This window comes from Garra rufa, chromosome 8, assembly GCF_049309525.1.
Source record: "Garra rufa chromosome 8, GarRuf1.0, whole genome shotgun sequence".
NCBI classification, from domain to species: domain Eukaryota; kingdom Metazoa; phylum Chordata; class Actinopteri; order Cypriniformes; family Cyprinidae; genus Garra; species Garra rufa.
The window spans coordinates 2,720,936-2,730,921 of record NC_133368.1 but is presented as its reverse complement, the minus strand read 5'-3'; the positions used below and the strand labels follow the sequence as shown (position 1 = coordinate 2,730,921).

The 9,986-nt window shown below is 40.6% G+C and overlaps 1 protein-coding gene across 1 annotated transcript in view; it reads left to right on the top strand.

The window, feature by feature from the left end:
• LOC141340837 (protein mono-ADP-ribosyltransferase PARP4-like) overlaps positions 1 to 9,801 on the top strand; it is a 24,018-nt gene extending 14,217 nt beyond the window's left edge. The window contains exons 2-32 of the mRNA XM_073845925.1: positions 648 to 760; positions 897 to 975; positions 1,100 to 1,198; positions 1,322 to 1,480; positions 1,557 to 1,694; positions 1,800 to 1,958; positions 2,065 to 2,216; positions 2,421 to 2,552; positions 2,817 to 2,915; positions 3,011 to 3,194; positions 3,297 to 3,441; positions 3,731 to 3,873; positions 4,162 to 4,293; positions 4,374 to 4,460; positions 4,548 to 4,712; positions 4,803 to 4,840; positions 4,932 to 5,010; positions 5,102 to 5,239; positions 5,320 to 5,527; positions 5,634 to 5,704; positions 5,786 to 5,973; positions 6,063 to 6,162; positions 6,275 to 6,445; positions 6,540 to 6,620; positions 6,708 to 6,788; positions 6,882 to 6,977; positions 7,344 to 7,490; positions 7,606 to 8,655; positions 8,745 to 8,847; positions 9,158 to 9,290; positions 9,372 to 9,801. Coding sequence (XP_073702026.1) covers positions 648 to 760; positions 897 to 975; positions 1,100 to 1,198; positions 1,322 to 1,480; positions 1,557 to 1,694; positions 1,800 to 1,958; positions 2,065 to 2,216; positions 2,421 to 2,552; positions 2,817 to 2,915; positions 3,011 to 3,194; positions 3,297 to 3,441; positions 3,731 to 3,873; positions 4,162 to 4,293; positions 4,374 to 4,460; positions 4,548 to 4,712; positions 4,803 to 4,840; positions 4,932 to 5,010; positions 5,102 to 5,239; positions 5,320 to 5,527; positions 5,634 to 5,704; positions 5,786 to 5,973; positions 6,063 to 6,162; positions 6,275 to 6,445; positions 6,540 to 6,620; positions 6,708 to 6,788; positions 6,882 to 6,977; positions 7,344 to 7,490; positions 7,606 to 8,655; positions 8,745 to 8,847; positions 9,158 to 9,290; positions 9,372 to 9,573 — 4,872 coding nt within the window. The 3' untranslated portion in view covers positions 9,574 to 9,801. The remainder of the gene's footprint in view (positions 1 to 647; positions 761 to 896; positions 976 to 1,099; positions 1,199 to 1,321; positions 1,481 to 1,556; positions 1,695 to 1,799; positions 1,959 to 2,064; positions 2,217 to 2,420; positions 2,553 to 2,816; positions 2,916 to 3,010; positions 3,195 to 3,296; positions 3,442 to 3,730; positions 3,874 to 4,161; positions 4,294 to 4,373; positions 4,461 to 4,547; positions 4,713 to 4,802; positions 4,841 to 4,931; positions 5,011 to 5,101; positions 5,240 to 5,319; positions 5,528 to 5,633; positions 5,705 to 5,785; positions 5,974 to 6,062; positions 6,163 to 6,274; positions 6,446 to 6,539; positions 6,621 to 6,707; positions 6,789 to 6,881; positions 6,978 to 7,343; positions 7,491 to 7,605; positions 8,656 to 8,744; positions 8,848 to 9,157; positions 9,291 to 9,371) is intronic.
• The last annotated feature ends 185 nt before the right edge of the window (positions 9,802 to 9,986 follow it).

Below are 9,986 nucleotides of genomic sequence, written 5' to 3'. Positions count from 1 at the left end.
TGAGTTGATTTAGGGGGCAGCTGTGGCCTAATGGTTGGAGAGTTGGACTTGTAACCCAAAGGTTGCAGGTTTGAGTCTCAGGTCCATCAGGGATTGTAGGTGGGGGAGTGAATTACCAGCACTCTCTCCAGCCTCAATACCACGACTGAGGTGAGACCCTTGAGCAAGGCACAGAACCCCCAATGGCTGCCCACTGCTCCGGGTGTGTGTTCACTACTGTGTGTGCACTTGGATGGGTTAAATGCAGAGCCCAAATTCCTAGTATGGGTCACCACACTTGGCCTCACGTCACCTCCTTTAATTATTATTATTATTATTTTTTTTTAATTGTTGCCAAATCAGCACTACTTAGTAATTTTATTTTAGCAGTTATTCTTTGTTAGAACAGATGTCAGTTGTTTGTCTAAATCAATACTGTAAGGTTTACTTGCATCAGATGTGAAAGAAGGTAGAGTGACAAAACAGATGGGAGTGTCACAGCCAGATTAGTTTTATTTGCTAACAGTGGGTGTGTTTGGTTCTGTGTTTGCATATGTTTGGCTTTGTGTTGCAGTATCAGTGTATTTGAGATTATATTTAGGTCGAGTGAGATTAAACCATGTATTTTTGTGGCACGGCTGACATAATGTTGTTTTCTCCATAAAGAGATAAAAGTGTCGACACAGATACTAGGAAAAGAGACGTTCAAAGGTCACTCTGAACTCCCAAAGACTGAGGTTGAGATTCTTGAGAAGGGTGGACCCCGTCCTGGCAGGTTCAGGTGTGTTCTTGTTTTTTTTTTGTTTTTTTGTCACTGTCAGTTCTTGAGTTTGTCGAACAGTTTTTGGTTTTTAATTAGTTTCTACAGCACTTGTCCTGTTTAGATGTGACTGCATCTTTTCTTTTACCCAACACAGAGTTTACAAAGAAGGAGACAATGACCTGCCTGAATTTCCTTCCTGTTTTCAAGTGGCCAAGTATTCAATTTTTGAGAGGGTGAGCGAGTTCCTGCATCATCCACAATAAAGGAAGGAAAATTAAAAAAAAATAATAAAAAAGGTGACCCTTGACCACTCTCCAAGTGTTTTTATGTCTGCAAGTGCTTGATTGTGTGTTTCAGGTCAAACCCAAGACTTTGTCTGTTTTGGAGCTGCAGAGTGCCAAAGGACGAGGAGGCCAGCAGTATCGTGTGTTGTGTTCAGTCTTACGTGAAGCTGAGGTTTGATCATCCTGAACATTTTAAACTGTTTAGATTCATATATCTTGGTGGCATAGGACTCAGATATTGTGATGAAACAATGACAGTCTTGTGATAGCGGTGATGGACTCTCTTTCTGTAAAGACTGCAGTGGTTCAGGACAAGCTTGTGTTCTGTGTGACGTCTGAAGATGCTGTGGAGGCATATCTGCAGCTGATGAAGGAGATGGAGACAGAGGGATTCACAAAGACAGACACACTTCCACCTGAGGTTGAGCGCTTGGCATCCTACAGCCTGCAGCAGGTTAGATACAACACAGATCTGTTTTTATTCATGTGATATATTTATAACGTGTCTAATGGGTGTGAAATAATTGCAGCTGCTGTTGGAGGAGAAGCTGAACTGCAGCACATTATCACAGAAAGTTGGTGTCTTTGTGGAGCTGGTTTGGACTGAAGCTCTCGGTTCGCTTAATAACATCCTGACAGTCCCTGTCTCCAGCATCAGCCTCAATGATGTGAGAATGAGCTTAGATAATCACACACAGCTCAGTAAAGAAGCTGCCAGGTATTTGCTGTGTTTAACGGTTCCCGGTGTGTTTATGGACTCTGTGTTGTTGCAGGTGAGCAGGGTGGAGGGATTGTTACTGCAGGCACAAAAGACTGAGAAAGAGGATGAAGTCAAAGCCCTGCTGGAGGAGGTCAACACTCTTCTACCCCTCAGAATGATCGACCCTCCTTCCAAACACAAGCTTGTGTCCCAGAAACTAGACCTCTGTCAGGTAACACAGATATCAATTATAGTATAAAATTCTTGATTTAAAATTTTTAATTCAACAGTGTAGATCTGACATTTTTACTCTTTTTACTCTTTTCTGTCATCTTCAGCTGATCAGAGATATTATAAATGTCAGTGAGGCCACTCTGGGAAGCCCGTCGCCTTCATCTCTGGGAAAGTATCGAGCTCTGAGGTGCAGCATTGAGGTTGTTCCTCCACAAAACCATGAGTTTCATGTTGTCTCTCAACTGCTTCAGGACAGGTAAATGTGATTGTGGTCTGAAGTTCAAACATGAATATATAGATAAATATATATATATATATATATATATATATATATATATATATATATAATACAATATTAATAGTATAATAATTATTATAATAAATAGTATTAAATAGTAAAAAATAGTATAATAAAATAAAATGTCTTTAAATTATGTTGTAAATCTTATATGCACTACAGGCCTGTTCAGATTCAGCAGATACTGCGTGTCAGCAGAGGGATGGAGCTTCAGTTGTTTATGGAGGATTTAGGCAACATTAAACCCCTCCTCCACTCCACTAGTCCCAGCAGTTTTGTTGGAATACTGTCACGGTGAGAGATATTAATGTATCATTAATTAAAATGTACTTAAAGTACTTAAAGTGAGTGCTGAATTATGACCATCTTAATGTAATAATCAAGGAAATAAGGAATACAAAAATACCAAATAGACCGATCCTGAAATACAAATCAAAACAAAAAATCTAATATCTGACTATACACTTCTAAAAGTTACTTTTTGTAATGTCTATTCAGTAATTTACATTATATAGCTTATCATGTAATTAATTGAACATACGGTAATTTTCTTTATAGAGGTCTGCTGCTGCCCAGGGTTGGAGTCGAACAGCATGGAATTGAGAGGACGGATATCGGGAATCTTGGAGGAGGAATCTACTTCAGTGACTCTCTGAAGTCAGTCTTCAGCATTACTCATATTTTAATGTGAATCCACTATCATGACAACTGCAGATTTCAGACAATCATTAAGTTTCTTCTTTGTGTTCAAGGACTAGTGTGAAATACTCCAAGCCCAGTGTAACTGACGGCTCTCGGCTGCTGTTGGTGTGTGAAGTGGCGTTGGGTCGGTGTAAGGACCTGCTGAAGAAAGACACCACTTTGACTTGTGCACCTGACGGCTACCACAGTGTTCATGGAGTCCAACGCTCTCCCAACAGACTCTCTGAATTTGAGGTGCTTTTCTTAGTCATTTTCAGTGTACACAAATATTCTGCTTGTGTGTTTCAGATCTGATGTGACTCTTGCGCTTGTGTGTGTGTGTTTATATTTAAACAGGATGATGAGTTTGTCGTCTATAACACAGAGCAGATCAGACTAAAGTATGTGGTGCAGTACAGTCTGGAGGGAGATGAAATAAAAGACTTTCATCCTCATATTAACACTGAGCTCACACAGATCACTGACACAACGCCTGATATCTGTGAGTAAAGTTTAGTGAACAGGACGTGATGAGAGCTTTTATATGTGGAGGAATCTGCTTTAACTAGGACTGTCAAGATGATTAATTTTTAATCAAATTGATCAATTAATTTTTTTAATTAAATAATTACAATTAATTGTGTTAAATTAACAATCCCTTATAATAACAGTGAACTTTAACATGGTGGAGAGACAGATCTTTCCTCAGGGATATCTGATGCTCTGTAAAGGTGAAGCCTATGATTTGTGTTGTTAAATTCATCAGTGGTTTTGTGTGATTGTGTTTTTAGTGTCCAGTGATGGCAGTGAGGATTTGGAGTCCACTAAGAATCCTCTGGAGGAGATGAACGCAGGTTTGCTGGACAGCAGTGGTCAGAAACTTCCTCTACAGGCTGTCAATGTGAGGTGCAAGCTGATGGACCTGCTGTGTCAGGTATGATACTACAACAGTGGACTGTGGAATTGAAAAGAAGTGTTGAGAAATGAGCATGATGAAGGATCCAAAACTAAAAGATCTAAACAATGAACAAAACCGCTATTCTAACTAAAGCTAGAACAAGGCAGCGGTTGACACATCTAGATATAATTTAAAAGGTAGTTAAGAACCAAACTGAAAGACCTTAAAATCCCACATTTAAACATGTAGACCAGAACACTAAAATATAATTTCATACCTTTTAATATGATATTGCAACCATAATTTTCTCTCCACTTCCACCAGGTCATCATTTTTCAGACCTACACAAACCAGAGTGCTGTTCCCATTGAAGCAAAGTATGTCTTTCCACTGGAGGAGACGGCAGCAGTGTGTGGATTTGAAGCCTTTATCAATGGAAAACACGTCATTGGAAAGGTACTAGTCATTCAGAATTTAAATGCTGTCTCTGCTCTTTAAACATATTTTCAGTTCTCAATGCCTTTTTTGTCCTGTAGGTAAAGGAAAAAGAGCAGGCTCGTAAGGAGTACAAGCAAGCCATAGAGAAAGGCCATGGAGCCTACCTGATGGACCAGGATGCACCTGTGAGTTACTGTAACTGATCTGGAGCTGATATATGTGTGATAATGTGTCAGAAGGTTTCTTTAAGGTCATGTGTTTATGTGTGGCAGGATGTATTTACTATCAGTGTGGGGAATCTTCCTCCTGGAGCCACAGTTTTGATCAAGGTGACGTTCATCACTGAGCTGGTGGTCAGATCAGGCTCTATAGTCTTCTCACTGTCTGGCAGCGTGGCACCATGGCAACAGAGTGACGCCCTTAATCAGACAACTCAGGTACGACCGTCTTTTGTCACTGAATTTAAAATCCTGTTTGGCATGAAGATGTTTACAGTGTTTTGACTGACAGTTGTGTTTTTCTTTCAGGCATCTGTTCAAAAGATTGGTGTGATAGAGTCAAAAGGGTGAGAATCTCAAACACTAGAGAATTCATAGGGAAATTCACTGCAGGGTTGTTATAATTCTTTTTGATTTGTTCCCTCTTTCTTTCTTCAGGGAGTTTTCTTTGTTTATGTCCATTGAAATGCCTTATGAGATTGTCAACTTGAGCTCTTCACACCGCATCAAAACCAAGGTTAATTAATTAACCTTTTCTACATTTTCTTGCTAAAATACTTTAAAAATAAAAACATGAAATATATTACATTATGTGTTTCCCCATTCAGAGGACAGACTGTAAGGCAGTGATCAGCACGTTACCTGGACAGACTCTGGGATCTGAAGGGTTACAGGTGTCCTTCAGTCTTTCTAATATCCACATGCCCAGGATGTGGGTCGAGAACCATCCAGATAAAGACAGTCAGGTAAACCAATGATCAATCAAATTAATGACAGAATGACACCCTGACAAAAATGAACACTGATTCAGATCTGATTCCCGCAGGCCTGCATGCTGGTGTTTTATCCAGACTTTAAGTCAAGTGGGGTGTCCAGCTCTGTGGGTTCGTCCAGTGTGAGCGATGTGGTCATTCTTCTGGACTCCTCCAAGTCCATGCAGGGAGACACCATGCTGAACGCCCGCAGGATTGCCCTTCATGTCCTCAAATCTCTGGACCGCTCACTGAAGATCAACATCATCTCTTTCAGCACTGGTTAGTGCTCACTGAAATCTGATATTGTTTTATTGATCATCAAGTGGACATTTTCATTTCCCTATTATTCTTGTGATTTATAGTGAAAATGTGCGTGTTTTGACAGATTACAAGGAAGCTTTTCCTGCACCAGTGCCTTTAGATGAGGGATCAGAAGCAGCCAGAAAATTTATTATGGTAAGCAATGTTTAAAAATTGTCAAAGATGTTTGTGAATCACAAATTCCTTTGCGTATCACTGCATTTCTCCTCTCTTCAGTCGTGTAGTGGCTCTGGTGGCGGCACTGATCTGTGGCGGCCCCTTCGGAGCCTGAGTCTGCTGCCCCCCTGCCGGGGCGTGAGGAACATCCTGCTGCTCTCTGATGGACATGTTCAGAACCAGCCTCTGAGCCTACAGCTGGTCCAGGAAAACTCCTGCCACACGCGCCTCTTCACCTGCGGACTCAGGTCTGCCTTTAAACAAATCTCTTTATGTTTCTCTTTCACAAAAAATAAATTTCTGAACCTACAGTTTGATTGTGTTTGTGTTTGTCTAGCTTGACAGCTAATCGTCATATGCTCAGAGCTTTGGCTCAGGCAGGTGGAGGAACATATGAATTTTTTGACACAAAGATCAAACACACTTGGACAGAGAAGGTGAATCATGCTCTTTATTGTATTGCTTTTTTAATAACCTATAACAAAATATTTTCTTTGTAATATCGGTCAGTCTGAGGCTTGAGTTGAGCAGATTTGTGGGTAATTTCAGGTGCGCGCTCAGGTTCAGCGTATGGAGTCTCCAGGCTGCAGATCAGTGGCAGTGAAGTGGCAGCAGTTTAATCCCACAGCGCCGCCTCCTGTTCAAGCCCCCTCACAGCTTCACGCTCTCTTCAGTGACTGTCACACTCTCGTATACGGCTTTGTGCCACACTGCACTCAGGTAGACCTGTCTTACTGTTATATTGGTTTACTAAAAATAAAGATGATTAAATATTATTCCTTGTTGTCATTATGAGTAATATTCAATCATTTAGGCCACACTGTTTGGTGATTTGAGTGGACAAGAGATCAAAACAATGGTTTCCACCACAGAACTACAAAAGACAAAGGGAACTGTGAGTGAACATCTTAAATACTACATATAATCTGAAACCTCATCAATTATTTATCAGGTGTTTGAAGAGTTGTGTGTTTGTGTGTAGTTTCTTCACAAGTTAACAGCAAGAGCGATCATCAGAGACTATGAAGATGGCATTCTAGGCAGCAGTGAGGCAGAACACGAGGTACAATATTTGGCTGCATGATGAAATTTTTTATATAACCAGCAAATTTGCTAACAGAAGAACTTGACTTGCTGTCTTTTATCTGTTTATCAGGGGAAGAAAGCAGAGCTGAAGTCCTACATCATTGAGCTCAGTAAAGAGTTCTCCATCTTGTCCCAGTTCACAAGTTTTGTCGCCATTGAAGAGAGGGTATGATTACTGCTAATTAAAATAAATAAAGGATTGTGTGTTTAGATCACTGATGTAAAATAAAATGTAAAACAAACATCCAGTTTCAGAATGAATGGCAAAACTGTACTGAGTAGCTTATTGTTATCTCCAGGAAAGCAATATTTGCAGCTCGGGTAGTGGTTGACTAATTTGAGTTTTTCAGTGCCAATATATATATATACAGTATCTTAAAATGAATCTGTAAAAATATCTAGAAAAAGTAAATATCACTTTTTTCACAAAAAAAAGGCAGAATCTTTTTTAGAATTCTAAGTAAAACATGCCATGAATTAATTTCTGTGAATCATAAAAATCCCAACTAATTTCCTCATTTGCTCTTTGCAGGAGCAGAATGAGCTTGACACTGGATTCACAGATATTCCTAAAATCATATCAGAGGAGAATGTGGATATTTTGCCATATATAGGCTGGACTGAAGAGAAGCTAAAGGCTGCGGATATTGGTGCTGAAGATGATGAAGATGATGATGATGTATGGGTAACAACAAAAGGGTCTATTAAAGCTGTTATGTAATGTAGTGATAAAAGTTGACACCATTCAGTATTCAACACCTTAGTCTTCACAACAGTGATTTTTTTTTTTTCAGACGGAATTTGAGCGATGGAGTAGCTCATCTCCTGAACTCATGGGTTCTGCTTATGAAAAAGCCTGTTTATATGGTGATGATTCAGAGGATGACTATGGAATTATTGATTTTAAAGACCAAGGATTTGCAGCTAAGGGTTCTTCTCTTAGCTCCAGTAGCTCCTGGCGTACTTCACGTTTTGAAGGTAGCACTAATGCTTTCAGAGGCTCTGTGAAAAAAGGGAAAAAGAGTCCAGCGATTCAGCGATTCGATGCACCAAAGGCTTTCAGAGCTAAAGCCCCTCTTCCATGGGAAACATCATCGGAAGCTCTTTCTCCTCGTTCCCTTTCTGATGTTGCCTTCAGAGGTGACATGCTTCCCCCTCCAGCTGCCACTCAGGTTACCGCCTCAATGTCTGATTTCTTTGACCTTTCTTGTCACTTTAAGGCATTGGAATCTATCCCCTTAGAAAACAGCCTTAATTCGCAGACAGGCATAACTCCTGTAGGTGCCTCAATAAGTGCTTCCCATCCTAAACTTGATTATGGTCTCCAACACCGTTATATAGTAAAATCTCGCCAGAGTTCATCTTCTACTCTTGATGAAATGTTGTACAAAATTGACAGGAAGAGCAAAAGGCGTCCTGCTCCCCCTTCCCCACCACTTTCCTCCTATGAGCCTCCTCGCTCTGATCGTCAAGTTTTTGAATTATTGGAAGTCAGAGATATTGGCTTTGATACTGCAATGTCTGCCACAGAGTTTGCCACTGAGCTTCATGCCTCAGCTCCTCCTGTCTGTGCAGATACTCCTATGACTCCCAGCCCTCCTCCCTGTCCTGCGAGATACAGGAGGGGCAGGCCTGTTGCCCGTGTTGCCTTTGATCAAGCCGAAATGTCTGCACCACCCTCTCCCCCTCGATCTGGTGGCTTTGGTGGTTTCTTTCAACATAATATATCAGTTCCTAAAGCAAAGCGAATGGGACAGCGAAAACAATTCTTAAAAAAAGCGGATAAATGGATAAGCAGACCAGACACAGTGGCCTGGAATGAGCTGTTTGAGCTTCAACATGAGGTGTTTACACATGATTTAATGCTCTAGGTTATATACAATATGTAAACATGTAAGGGGAATATGAACAGATGCTATGTGTTTGGATATAGGATGGATACTGGGAGTGCACTGACAGGCTGAGCAGCTTCCTCAACCTGGACGTAGACTTTTTTGCCAATGTCTTCCTTAAGGAGAAAGGCATCTGTTCCCTTGGTAAGACGATTTTTTTTTAAATGCCTGTTGCTGGTCTTGTGCATATTGCAGCTTATTCTCAACAACATTCACCCACTTAGAAGCCATCTGACTGACTCAGTTTGTTCATATGTTCAAAACACCTGTGTGCCTTTACTGTATAACACAAGCCAATCATAGTAGAACTTACTAGAATGAGAAAGTACTTTCCAGTTAAAAATGCAGTATGCATCAGGCTGAATCGGAATATAGTTTTAAATAATCTAATCTTTAGTTTTTGTACAGTTTGTCAGTCAGAATCAGTGAATCAGTCACATGATTTGTGTGTCAGGTTTGAAGGCTCATGCTGAAATTCTGAGGCTTTTGGCGACTCTGCTGGTGCTGCAGCTGATCCGGGTGAAGAAGCTGGAAGTGGGACAGCTGCTCGAGTCTCTCCTCCGACTGAAAGAGTCCCAGGAGCCCAGGTACAAGCACTGGTTCTCATGCGGTGTAGTGATTTACTCTTGTATTTTTGGATCCATGACTTTCTGCTCTTGTTCATTCAGACCGATGTACTGGGAGGCAGTGAAGAGGGCCGTGGACTGGTCCTGCCGGACAGACAGACAGTATCCGTGTGTGTGCAGCAGGCTGGAGATCGGCTGGGATTGGGAATCATCAACACGTCAACTACTGGGCTGTGATTCTCCACACCCATATTCACCTCTCAAACCTGTTCTGGAGAGACGAATGGGTGTTTCAGTCATGTAGAAACTGGAGTTGCTGCTTACTTGCTTGATATTGCAAAAAATATCTTTATGAGCCTTGTAGAGCATTAAAATGCCTGAATTTTATAGCATTAGAAAGAAAATATTAAAACAAGTTCCCCTTGTTCCCCTCAAAGCTTGACATTTGTAAAATCACTTGTAATCAGGAGAGTTACGCTTCACTGGAGACGTGCGATCGACAAACTTTGATTAAACTTGTGATTTCAAATTATGTTGTGCTTAATGCATTTGCCCACTGTCATATACATGTCATTTTCACTGTGTGCTATATGTAAAATGAGTGTTACCTTGGCTTTATTTGAAAAAAAAAAATATGATTCCCAATGCACACAAACTTCCCAGAATACAGGCTGTCTAGATGGTTGGTGTTTATTTACTTTTTAATTATTTTTTCAT